At 37.8% G+C, this 13,881-nt stretch overlaps 1 protein-coding gene across 11 annotated transcripts in view; it reads left to right on the plus strand.

Annotated features, from left to right (window-relative positions):
• The window catches only part of LOC593733 (septin-7), an 80,291-nt gene that overhangs the window by 49,807 nt on the left and 16,603 nt on the right, over nucleotides 1–13,881 (plus strand). For 10 of the 11 annotated variants that reach the window (XR_004062213.1, XR_971304.2, XR_971327.2 and 7 more), the window contains 5 exons: nucleotides 263–363; nucleotides 2,555–2,689; nucleotides 4,608–4,725; nucleotides 9,939–10,034; nucleotides 11,689–11,739. Coding sequence is in view for 6 of the 11 variants with exons in the window: in XM_011668629.2 (XP_011666931.1) it covers nucleotides 263–363; nucleotides 2,555–2,689; nucleotides 4,608–4,725; nucleotides 9,939–10,034; nucleotides 11,689–11,739 (501 nt within the window). In the remaining 5 variants the exon portion in view is untranslated. The remainder of the gene's footprint in view (nucleotides 1–262; nucleotides 364–2,554; nucleotides 2,690–4,607; nucleotides 4,726–9,938; nucleotides 10,035–11,688; nucleotides 11,740–13,881) is intronic. The other variant, XM_011668844.2, reaches the window with a different exon arrangement.

The following is a 13,881-nucleotide window of genomic DNA, read 5'->3' on the forward strand; positions in this document are numbered from 1 at the left end:
ACACATGGTCATTGTAACTATTGTATTAGTCTTTTTTGGTCATGAAAAGTATGATAAGGTAAAATGTGAAAATAATTGTATTGTCAATTTTAAGGAAACGTGTACAACAATTTTGATTAAATTTAAAAAGTATAAAAGAAGGTGTGAGTTTCCAATTATATACCAGAATCTATGTCTTGTAGACTATGCAAGAATTTGTTGAGATGAAAATTACTGATCTTTGATTTTACAAATTTTCGTCTTTTTTTCCTTCTGTGTACAGGTTGAAACATCACAGGCCAACTTGAAGGAGAATGGAGTTCAACTCAGGCTTACCATTGTAGACACACCAGGTTTTGGGGACCAAGTAGACAACAGCAATTGGTAACATTCATTCAACAATGCTCTCTAATACACACACCCCCTTCTTCCTACTCTACCCCTGCCTTTCGTCTTGCCCTCACCTTTTCTCGCCTCTACCCCTCACTTACCCCCTACCTCTCTAATTTCCTCTTTTTCCTCCCTCTTCCCTCCCAGCTTCTCCTCCTTTTTCTGCTTGCCCTCTTCTGACTTCTGCTCCCTCTCCTTTTCCCCTTCCTGCTTCTTCCCTTGCCCCTTCTCTCCTTCCCATCCCCTTCCCATATCCTTCCTTTCTCTTTTCTTTTCTCCCTCCCTTTCCACCCTCCCCCCCCCCCCATTTCCCGCTGCCCCTCCCACTGCCCCTCCTACTGCCCATCCCACTACCCCTCCCACTGCCCCTCCCACTGCCCCTCCCACTGCCCCTCCCACTACCCCTCCCACTGCCCCTCCCACTGCCCCTCCCACTGCCCCTCCCACTGCCCATCCCACTTCCCCTTCCACTGCCCATTCCACTGCCCATCCCACTGCCCATCCCACTGACCATCTCACTGCCCCTCCCACTGCCCATCCCACTGCCCCTCCTACTTCCCCTCCCCTTTCCCTCCCCCTTCCCCTCCCCTTCCCCTCCCCCTTCCCCTCCCCTTCCCCTCCCCTTTCCCCTCCCCTTCCCCTCCCCCTTCCCCTCCCCATACCCTATTCATTGTAGGCACATTATGCTCTGGGGACCAAATAGACAACAGCAGTAGGAAGTATTCATTTTATTTCAAGGTTTCCCCCTTCTTCCCCGCTCCTCATTGTCCGCTCCCTCATGCTTCTCCACCTCCTCCCTTACCACCTCCCTCCTCTCAATGATTCCATAATTTCATATGATTTTCAAAATGAGCTTTGAAGAGGCATTCTTACTTTTTTGTACAAAATACAAAAATAGCTGCCCAGATGCCCTTTTCTCTCTTTTTTAAACTTCTCCTCACCCTTGATTTTTGTTGTTTGGAAAGTGCAAATGCTATTCTGGAGATGTGTTCATCTAGAAACTAGTTTGCAGGCCCCAAAACCCTTGTCAGCCGCTATGCCTGACAGTGATTGCCATGTGAAACTAGGCTGACAGCATACCGTATCTATAGACTCTGTAGTTCGCTGTTCTAGGCAGCCAGAGACGTACTGACAGGGCTAGGGTCTGCTCAAGGCTTTAGGAATAGTGGTAACTTTCAGATAAGAGTCTGTGCTTTCAGACTATCTTAAAACTATCTCTGGTAGAGTGATACTCGAAAACTGCCGAAGAAAAAATATTTCCTTGGTAGTTTCATATGAAGAGTGACATGATACACACACTTTATATTTGTATATCAATATGTTGTGATCATCTTTTGACCACTGCAGCAATTAAAACGAAGGGAAAATGAAATTCAGCATAGCTGTTGAGGTTTTACTTTTTGTGTTTGATCAAACATATACTTATTTATGGATATAATATGTAGTTTTAATAGTGGATGACCACAACGCCTGACAGGCTTTCACTTTCTATAAGAGTAGATATATACATGAATCACATGACCATTATACTTGTATCACACTATTGCACTGATAATCTAGGCCAAAGGGAATATTAGTATATACATTGAATGTACATATAAAGTCGAGCAATGTACCATAAAGAAATGTAATTGGGCCTTCTTATCCTTGACGTTTATAGAGCAGGGCATATAATTACTTTTCAGCAGGAAAAGAGGGTTTTGAAAATCACCACTAACATTGTGTAAAGCTTTTATTAGTCCTCTTTTCGACCTTGTCTTTTGGATAGGACTAAATGAATATGGTTCAATAGCAATTGAAGGGAAAAAAGCATACATTGAACATGTAGGTGTACATTTGCTCCACACTAACTGTAATGTAAATGTATGCTTGAAAGGGGGAATTTCAAGTAATTTTCATAATCAAAATGTGAAGCTATTTAGTTAATGGCATAATTCACTCAAACATTTGAGTGGTTAGTGTATTTTGAGAGGGGCATTTAGCCCAGTGATCCTTGTATATTTTGAGCCACGATAATAACAACCGGATCAGTATACAAAACAATTGCTTAGCGTACTAAAAAAGCATTATCAAGATGTGAAAGCATTACAACTTCCTCTAACAAAATTTTGCCAGTAATAGCTATCTTAAATTTGATGTTCTTCTATTATAATGTATGCCATCTTCTCTTTCCTCTTGTTTGCAGTTGGGCACCGATCTTGGATCACATAGACAGCAAATTTGAGGAGTACCTGAATTCAGAGTCGAGAGTGAACAGATATTCAATACCAGACAAAAGAGTACAATGCTGTCTGTACTTCATAGCACCTTCAGGTCATGGGTATGTACCCTTAGAAGTAAAAGTGAACCATTTTTAGGTACCAGACAATGCCCTGTCTGTACTTCATAGCACCTTCAGGTCACAAGTACGTACCGTTAGAAGTAAAAGTGAACCATTCCTAGGTACCAGACAAAGCCCTGTCTGTACGTCATAGCACCTTCAGGTCATGGGTATGTACCGTTAGAAGTAAAAGTGAACCATTCCGAGGTACCAGACAAAGCCCTGTCTGTACGTCATAGCACCTTCAGGTCATGGGTATGTACCGTTAGAAGTAGAAGTGAACCATTCCTAGGTACCAGACAAAGCACTGTCTGTACTTCATAGCACCTTCAGGTCATGGGTACGTACCATTAAAAGTAAAAGTGAACCGTTTCAAGGTACCAGACAAAGCCCTGTCTGTACTTCATAGCACCTTCAGGTCACGGGTATGTAGTGTTAGAAGTAAAAGTGAACCATTTTTAGGTACCAGACAAAGCCCTGTCTGTACGTCATAGCACCTTCAGGTTGTGGGTAGGTACCATTAGAAGTAAAAGTGAACCATGTCTAGGTACCAGACAAAGCCCTGTCTGTACTTCATAGCACCTTCAGGTTGTGGTTAGGGAAGGTACATGTACCATTAGTAAAAAGCATACATGTATGTGCCTTTTGTTTTTATAGAAATGGCTATAGTTGTTTATGAGAGACAAACCAGTGTTCCATGCAGTATAATTATAATTACTATATTGTCCAATGGACTGGAACCTTGTAGCCGCCAATATAACAACCTCAACAGTCAACACAATATACACTCTATTAGTAAAATAGATCGGCAAGCACGGCTGACTTTCTGATATTTATTTTGTGGCAAAGAATTCATGTGAGTATGTGTAAACAGTAATTACCAGAGAAAAGCAGCATTTGGGGACCTAAGCAGTTAACTTACATATTTAATAACTTTGATGAAATAATTACCTGCCCATCTGTGAGAAATCCATCACTGCTTTGTTGAGAGCCCAATATATCCTCCCGAAAGTCAAGAAATGTCTTATTTTAAATTTTGGTCCAGTTTTGTCGAACGTGTCTTTATTCTTTAACTTTTTATTCATAGTGTCTCAAGCAAGTGCTTGTAGCCTTTACAAAAGAAATATCCCTTTAACCTTTTAAGTGCTTTTCTAAGCAAGCTTTATGAGTAGGGTTAAGAACAGAAACTGTCATCGAGAATTAAAACGACTGTCTATCATATGATGTAATCTGTATTTCAGGGAATTTGAATTCACACTGGAAATGACCTTTAATGTGTAGGAGGTGTAAAGACTGGAACTGACAAAACACAGGAAATATGGCCCGCCTTCATGATTAGTTTGCTGTAGTAATCTAGTGTGGCATTTTGATTTAAGTCTTAGTTTAGTTTGCCTACCCCTCATTGAATCTCTATTAATCATTTGATGTTTTTTTTTCTTTCTTTTTTCACTTCTGATCCACTCTTTTCTGCCTGTTGGTCTCTTTCGATCTTTCTTTCCGTATCCCCATGTATATGTTGTTGCGACTTGTTTGCACTTTCACTCTATTCCTCCTTCTCTCTTTCTTTTTTACCCCCACCCCCTATCACTATGTCCTGTTTGTCTTCTCTCTTTCTCTGTCTCTCATTTCACATACCCTATTTCTATGTCATACCTCTCTTTTGCTACACCCATCCCACTCTCCCCTCTCTCTCTCTTCATTATCTTGCTCCTCTCCCACTCACTCTCCCTCACTCCTCCCCTCCTTCTTTCCCCTCTTTCCCCTCTTTCCCCTTCTTCTCTCTCTCTCTTCCCCTCTCTTCCTCTCTCTTCCCCTCTCCCCTTCTCCTTCTCTCTCCCTCCCCCTCTCTTTCCCTCTCCCTCCCCCTCTCTTTCCCTCTCCCTCCCCCTCTCTTTCCCTCTCCCTCTTTGTGCTACAGGTTGAAGCCACTGGACATAGAGTTCATGAAGAGGTTACATGACAAGGTTAATATTATCCCACTCATAGCCAAGGCAGATACACTCACGCCAGAGGAGTGCAGAGAATTCAAGAAAAGGGTAGGTTAGAGATGGAAAACAAATCCTGATGATGAAATGTTTTTTTCTTTGTTTTAATACCTGACTGCTTTAATGGGTATGCTTGTAAGTAAGCAACCAGGAGACCGATGGCTTTTGTTACAATGAGGATTATTGTCTTACCAAAGGGCATTATATACCTCACTTAAGAAATCCAGCCATCTGATTGGTCGAATTGCATTCATAAACTTCAACTGTTCCTGTAAAATTCTCGGTAACCATGCATAAAACATTTCAATATTTTTAATAACCATGGTTATTAAAAAAAGTTGGTCAGCCTCCATGGTTACCCCATAGGTTTACATGTTAAAAAATGGTTTGAGCGATGGAGGATGCCGTATGTGTGCGAAGGATTGGTCGGTAATTTCAATACAATTGAATCTCGATCGATCTTACCGACAATTTTATCTTGCATTGTTGACATGAAGACGAAAATAAACTTCCAAAAACAAAAAAACAACATCTGCCGATAGATCTTGATCTAAGTTCGTGCCAATATGCATTGCAAAAGTAAAAGAAGAGTCCGTATATGGAGCTTTTGCGAAGCATTCATCACACGCGAAGCCGGTTTCAATCCATTTTAATGTATATATTGGAGAAAACTGCCAAGCATGTTAACGGCGGGCCATAGCCGAGTGGTCTAAGCGTTGGTTTTCGGTATACCTCTTGTTGTACGCAAGAGTTCGAATCCCGTCTTCGACAAAAATGATAAATATTTTTAATTTTTCATTTTTTAGTCTATTTTTTTTCGGCATATAAAAGTATTAATGACTGCTTTAATATTCGAGAAATAGTTGTTTTCATACGCTCTCGGGAAGGTTAGAATTGGGCTATTCCCCTCGGCAAGCCTCGGGGAATAGCACAATTCTAACCTTCCCTTGAGCGTAATAAAACAACTATTTCTCTCAAAGCAGTCATTAATACTATACTAGTGCATCGACTTGGTGTCGAATCCGGAACCTCCCGGTTACGAGACCACAGAGCCATTGTGCCTCACTCTAAATGTGGCAATGTATTATCTTACTTTATAAAAACGATTCTAGAATGTAGGCAATCTAATTGGTCAAATGGCCGTGCATCATTCTCTCCTGCCTTTCCTACCGTGCAAAGAAGTTCCCAAAAAAAGTGATAACCCACGGCTTAAAATGATAATGCATGGCCGAGATCCGAATTTTTTTTTGCATATCTCTAGCGCAATAAAATGCTCAAAGTTTTCTTTTGCAAGGACATTCGGCATTAAAATAGCAATTATGAAATAGATAGGTAAGTAAAGATCACTCATACATAAATTGTTTGGTCACGAGCATACATTTCTTGAAATACAGTGCCCTTGGGCTTAAAATCTCTATACAGTCTAACCTCTATGCAGTCTTTATACAAAGGTTTGACTTTATAAAATGACTAGCTTGATCTTCTTAAGCTATCCTTACCATGATACTCTAACACACACGTTTAACATCCTTCATTTGAGAAATTCTGATATCACGTTACAGACCTAACCAATCAGGCAGGTGCGTAAGAGGATGCTAATTATGATTATGCCCCTGCTTGAAGTGTCGAAAGGTTCAAACTTTACGAGGGGGTAGTTTAATCATAATGGTGGATAGGAAAGTGGATCAAGAAGCGTCTATATTTACTTTAGGGTTTAAACCATTACAGGCTGTAAGCTACTAACTGGCTGTCATGACAGGCAGGGTTGCAATGTAGGGGTGCATTCAATCGACACTTCTTCACCCTAGAATCACGGTTTTCAAAGACGTTTAGTTTAAAACGCGGTTGCGTTTATACAAATTTTCGTCAGTTGTAAAAATAAACATGTTTAAAAACACAAACATGAAACGCTGGAAAAGATGCGTTTTGTATTGTGATTCTGCAGAATCACGGTCGCTAAAATTCGCTTGAACAAACAGAAATCTCAATCATGATTCTATGACGTCATTACCCTGGCCTGCTTCCGGTTTGACCGACAGTCGACTGTAAACACAGACAGAAAGTTGACCTATACTTCCTGGGTCAAACTGCACAGTGTGATGAGCAGTGACCGGGCTTGAAATGAGTGAGAATCAGCGTTGATGAAAAATCGCTTGAACGCTCTCCCGCAGTAACCATGTTTTTCAATGTTATTTTGTTGTGTGATTCATGTTTGTGATTCTAGCTTCAAAAAATTGCTTGAACGCACCCTAGGTACCATGACCCCTCTAGTTGAATCAAGGATGTAGCCCTGTCATTTGATTGCTATTGAAACAAGTGGTGGGGCCCATGGGGTGTTAGGGGGATGGTTAGTTTGTGAAGTAGTAGTAAAGTTAATTCTTATTATAACAATGAGTTTTTGCAGCTTTATCCTGTATCGAGTACTGCATTAATGAGGAAATGATGGCAGTCTTTTTGTGTCATAAAGAGCAGAAACTGATGCATTATTTCAAGTAATTTGAGCACAATTGATGGCGCATAACTTGGGGCAGGACTTCAGGATTTTGGTACATTGAACCCTGTCAGTCGAGATCGACAATTTTTGTTATTGTTGCTTGTAGATGGGTTAGACTTTTTTGACATTTGAAACGAAGCCATTAAAAAATACAAAGAGTAAAGGAACCTTGAAAGACTTACATATTTTGATTGAAGACATGAATATACATACATGTATAAGCTCCAAAAACCTGGCTTTTTGTTAATGTTTATAAGGCTGGAGAGATCTGTAGATATTGTAGATTAAGGTTATGGAAATAGATCCCCATTTTTTAAAATACTAATTTTTTAAGTGTGTACAGAGCTTTGAAGACTTGTGGAAGGTCTATTAAAGTGCAGTGTTTATATGAATACGAGATGTTTACCAAATAATGAGTCATACTTATTCTAAATAGACTAAATAACTTTTAAAAAATCTATTAAATCAACTCCACTTATCCACGATTATCCTCCTAATTTTCCCCAAAGGCAACCTCCCTTTTTATCTACTTTTAAGTGCCAATGATATGGCAATATGGTAGGTGAGCTTGAAATCTTGATGCCACGGTTACGCTCCAAACGCTATGATACTAATAACCTCGGCATGGACCGGGAAGTCTGCCTAGAGAGCAGGGGAAGTTAGCGTGGAAATTAGCGATTTCCTCGCGAGATGTCAACGTTTAAAACGTCATGCGGGAAGGGCTCAGGTGCAGTTTAGCCAAAGCGAGGGTAAAGCTACGAGGATTAGGCTTATATTGGGAAAGAGGTGGCAGGGAAGTATTGACAGGGTTTTTAGATTTGTTAAAGGTAGTATTGTGTTCCAAGAATTAAGAAAAACTAGTCTCTTTCTTAAATAGTCAAAGAAACTTATATTGAATGTTGTAAACTGCATTATGCCCGACAAGTTTGATAGAATGTGATGGAATTTAGAGAATCAATAGAGGGTTTCTTACACTTTTTTAAAAATTCACACAAAGTAAAGTAATGCGGCTATGAGTGCATATTTGACAAGTATCATCAAGGTTCGGATATGTTGAGATCAGGAAATAATGATGGTATCAGGCCTTCTTATGACAATTATGATAGGAAGGGGATCGTAGAGGATAAAGATCGCTGTTTGAATGAGATCCTTCATCAGTTGTTTCCGTTCTCAAAGTTGGTGGTTAGATAAATATGTGAATTTACTTTGACAAGTTGTCATCAAGAAATGGAACGCTGTTATAATGAAAGTCATCATCACTTGTTCCTTTCTTAAAGTTGGTATTTAGAAACACATTTTCTAATGGTTTACTTTGACATATTGTCATCAGTCGAGCAGGTGACTTGTGCATTCGAGTCAAAGACCTTTCTGAGGTCACATTTAAAAAAAAATTAAATAGAACTTTTTCATAATAGTAATTTGTGAGCTTTCTGTGAGCTGAGATATTCCTTATCTATATTTGATCACTTGAAAACAAGAAAGGCATTACTCCATCTCTGTATTTTAGGATCTTTTTGTTCTCAGTGAATTTTTTGATTTATTACTCAGTATCATTGAGGAAGTCTTAGCATATACAGTATTATCCATGATAGTTCCTTTATTCCAAGGGGTAATACGGCTGTCAAATCTATACAGTTATCAGAAATACTGAAATCTTTGATGTGCTTGATATAGATGGTAACATGTGGGATAAAATATCTTGTTCTTTCCCCCACATCTTTGTATCAGGAATACCTCTTTACAGGCTACATTAGACCCTGGCACGTCTCTTATTCAGACTTCATGTGTTTGTTTTTTTGGGGGAGGGGGGTAAAACCAATGGGTATCTCTGAATGTCTTTAAAAATCTGTGACGTCAAGGATAAAAAAAAAATTGCTGATTAATAACCTTTGACGATCTTATCTTGTCAGGTAATGTCCCTCCCATATTGATGACAACCTCTAGCTAAACTCCTGATCCTAATCTCTACCTCAGCGATGATTAGAACGTGTTGATGTACAGTTCTAACATTAGACTCGGATGCGATTAGTAGTTCGACATCTTGCAATTCTTCATGCTTAGATTAGAATAATGAAGTGAAGCATATTCATTTTCCCTCAAATGTAAGGTGATGGATGTTATTACAAAAATCATTTTGAAAGAAATTAAAGTTGTAGGTCATATGTTATTGTTGTTTAGATTGTGTTGATGGGACTACAGTAGCTCTTGAACAAGTAGACAAGAAAAGTCATTCAATTTTTTATCAAATTATATTTCTTTATAGTCGTTTTATTGAAATATCTCCTTTGATATATCCTTCTAAAGTTTTCTTTTGCAGGTGAACAAATTAAAAATGACTGACATAGAAATAATGAAAGAGCTACAAGATATACATGTACATAGTACCTCTTTGTGTAATATGAAGATGAATGTTTCTCTTTTTTGTGTGTTGACTTTGAGACAATGTTGTGCAAGATTATCAGACCACTTCCTGTTTCTTCATAATCCAAGTCAAATTTAATGTCTTGATTATGCTTGATACAAAACCCTTTTTTTTTATAGCCAACATGATCCACTGTAGAGTGTTCCAAAGGGTCTTGATTATTTTTGTTTTTACCCCTTCCCTTTTCCTCTCTCTGAAATATTATATGTATGTTATTTGCTGGTTTTGTTTCACTGTTTGCAACTTTATGAATTTGCCATAGGCATCCACTTCTTTCTCTCATGTACATGTACAGGTGTATTTATCTTTCTCTTTTTTAAATATTTTATAAATCTTTTTGTCTTTCAGATAATGGCTGAAATAAACGAACACAAGATCAAGATCTACGAATTCCCTGACATCGAAGAAGAAGAAGACGAAAACAAGGAAAATAAACGTCTAACAGTGAGTCTATCATTCCATCTTTCTTTCTTTTAATTTGTTGATCATTCATTCATTCTTTATTCACATTGAATTAATTTCCATTACTTAACCGAATGAACTATCTTCAAATTCCATCATTTTTAAAAACTCTGGTCCACAACATCAGGTATTGAGTTAATTTTTTAGATTTATTATTTTTCAAATGTAAATTCACTAGATGGGATTACCCAACACCTCATATTTCAAACCGGCATTATTGTAAAGACTAAATTAGAGATTCTAAAACAAAACTAAAAACCTGAAGTATGTTTATGCTTAGTTTGCAATTGTTGATATTGCACTTGATAATCTATTTTGAATGTACCCTGTATTTCCTGCCTTGTGCATATATATTGCTTATTCTGTAGTCATAACTTCCATAGAATTTAATCATATTTATGGCAGGAACTCAGCTCTAACCTGCTCCCTTTTTCTGGATGGGAATTTAAATGTACTTCTCCTAGAATGTATATTGTATATATTCCAAATTTCTTTCTCAAGGCTTGATTACATTGTGCAAGTTTCGGCTACCATATTGATGTCTATAATTATAGCAGTATCCGGAAATTGCTGGGTTTCGCTCTATGCTAACTCTATTTTGACGACATATATCATATTTCTGAAGTGCCTTTTCTTGCTATGAATATACTAAAGCTTGTACAAAAGATTTATAATCACAAGATGAAGTAATGTAACAGTAACATAAACTATTAAAATTAAGGACAATTTATTAATGACATTAGGCTAGGTGTAAAAACCTGAATCATGCCAGAAACTTACAACCCTATTTTGTCATTCATACAAAATTCAATTACATATAGATAATATTATTTCTGTAGCTAGATTACATTCATTTATCTGTTTGCATATCGGCATTTGAATCACATCTCGGTAATGTTCATGATGAATATATTTTATGCATTTTTTAAAATTACTGCATTGGTGAGTTGGCTCTAACTGCTGATTTCCGATTTTGTTTTCTGTTCTTTTTTTGATTTCCTCACTCATCTCATTTCCTTCCTCACTCATTTTTATGCTTTTCTACTCACCCCGTTCATAACTTGCACCTCATATATTTCTCTCATTCTTTCATTCACTCATTTTTCGCATCTTTATTTGTGGTTTTTCTTGAATTCCAATTTCGGTTTTACTTTTTTAAATCTTCCCTTTGTTGCTATCTTTTTCTCTTTGGGGGTTTTGGGTATCTGCTTGTTCGCTTTTATCTTGTCATTATTGGCCTTGAACATATTTCACTTTTGAAATATTTCATTTCTCCTCTTTCTCTCTTTCTCTCTCTCTCTCTCTCTCTCTTCCATCCCCTCCCTCTCTCTCTCTCTCCTCATCTTCTACCCCCTCACCTCATCTTCTACCCTCTCTCTCCCCCTCTCTCTCTCTCCTCCCTCTCTCTCTCTCTCTCCTTTCCCTCCCCTCCCCTCTCTCTCTCCCCTCTCTCCTCCTCTTTCCCTCTCTCCCCCTCTCTCCCCCTATTTCCCTCTCTCACCATTTCCTAACCCATGCACCCTTATCTTGCCTGCCCTTAACATCACCATTTCTTGAATGCCATTTTTTGAACGGCTTTGATGCACGATTGCATCCTGTCCAATCAACACCCTCGATCATTCGAACGAACCAATAGCAACGGAGGAATGGCCCTAAAGAGAAAGAAACTTCTCCAAACAGTCTGAAGGTATATCACTAGTCAACATCATCTTTTTCTTGCAGTTTGCTTGATATCTCAAATGACTTGACATTTATAGCAATTTATATTTGCACTCATTAGCATCATACTTTTTGTTCTTTCTGTTCAGTTTACTTGTGTTTCTATTCATACAAAAATATGCTTAATTTCAAACTTTCAAAGTTTTGAAGCTCTGAAAGAAAAGGAATATTTGCATTATGGAATTACATGTATATGTATTGTGTGTGAAAATGTTTGTTTTGTACTCTTCAGTTTGAGTATTTAGCATTATTGCATCGAGAACTCTTCCAATATAAACAAGAGAAGAGTAGGGGAAAAGCTTTTCCAAAGCTGTGATGTGTACAGCATGTTAATTAAAATGCCGAGAAAGGTTTTATTCTTTGCTGTTTTTGCTCTGAATAACATTTTCCAAAACAAAGCATGTTATGTATTGGGGTCAAGTCCGAGGCATTTTGTCCCATATAAAGTCATCGCTACAAATATTTAATAAATATTGCTATAAAATATTAGTTTCCTATTTGCCTGTATGAAGTTTATAGCCCTATAATATCAGCAATAAAACTAATGATAATTTAAATAGTAATAGTAATTACATTAGGATATTGATTTTGTTCATTAGGGTGCAATGACTGGTAACTATAAAAGATTATTATTTGGTTTGTGTGAAGAGAGTGAACATTTAGTGGTATAATGAGGGAAGGAAGTACAGAGCCTTATAGGAAATATGTACTTACGTGTTCATGTATATGGAATGAGAAGAAAAAAATTGACTCATAGAGAGTAATTAGCTTGTAATGGTCCCTTAGAGTACCATGCCTGTTGCCTGTAGTTAACCCAACCGAGCCCAGTTGTACATTGTATGTAACTAGAAAAATAGATGGATGTCTCTAAGCTTACCCATGTACTGGTTGGGCTGACCAAAAAGGTGCCAATACAAGAGACCGATGTGCATACTATAGGAAAATAGAATGATTGTGATGCACTCTTTTCCATGGAGCTAATTGGTGAATTACAGTTTGATTACTGTTGCTAAGCTACAGGGGGATGGCAACATAAACATTTTGTGGGCTATATGTTATTAATTGAAGTTCATTTTTCATCTAACTACCGTACTTCTATAAAAGCTTCAAAGCACGCCCTCCCCCCCCCCCTAAAAAAAGGTGATAAATCAATAAATAATGCTGCCTCCGAATCAAAGCTGGATCATGTGCGCTTACAGTTACTCCATATCATTCTCTCAACCTCCAAAAGATAAGAACTGTTTCATATTTGAAGGTCTTGAATCTATTATTTGATTCATGAAACCTTAGGAACACTGCCGAGCTGACTGCCAACCAGTTTCAAACCGATCAATTCTTTGCAATTCGGTGTTACGTAATATTTTGTATGGTCGATTGTCTGTATTGTTAGTTTGACTAAAGTATAAGAAAGCAGGTCTATGGCAACCAAAAATTAAATGTTTATGAAATAACAATACAAATCACAGTGGTTTTTATCCTGCATGGACCCACAATCCCATTACACATTCTTGATAATATGACAACTGAAAAAAAAAGGGGGGGGGGGGCCTCTGCAAAAAGAAACGGCATGATTTATGAAAACATACATGTAACTGCCAATATTGAGCTGTTTTGATGGCTGAAATGTAATCCTTCGACTCTCATTGTAAATTGCATGATTATCATAAATGGAATGTTATGATCTACTTACGACCCCCAGAAAAAAATACCCAAGCCCTCAAACTACATATATGATAAGAACCACTGTGAAAAGCTGCAAATGTTGCTTGTAGATTTGAATAAGCCATAATTCATGAACATCTCATGTTTGCAAAGTAACATATATGAGCATCCATTTTTATTCCAAATTGTATAAAGGCTCGATCTGCATCATCCAAAAAGGAGAAAATCTTAGTAAGTGATTGTTGGAATGCCTTTTTTCAAGCTGCAAAAATTCATGATGGATATATTTATAACAGCATGACCATCATTCAAATTTTTCTGATGCAAATTTTTTTTTTTTTATAATTTTTTTTTAGGTGCTGTTTTCTTCTGTAGAATGCCCAATGTCTACATCTCAATGTGTTTGTGTTTATCAATAACTTCCTTTCCTTTAAAGCCTGTGTTCAGT

This window comes from Strongylocentrotus purpuratus, unplaced genomic scaffold (assembly GCF_000002235.5).
Source record: "Strongylocentrotus purpuratus isolate Spur 01 unplaced genomic scaffold, Spur_5.0 spur5_scaffold_8, whole genome shotgun sequence".
NCBI lineage: Eukaryota > Metazoa > Echinodermata > Echinoidea > Camarodonta > Strongylocentrotidae > Strongylocentrotus > Strongylocentrotus purpuratus.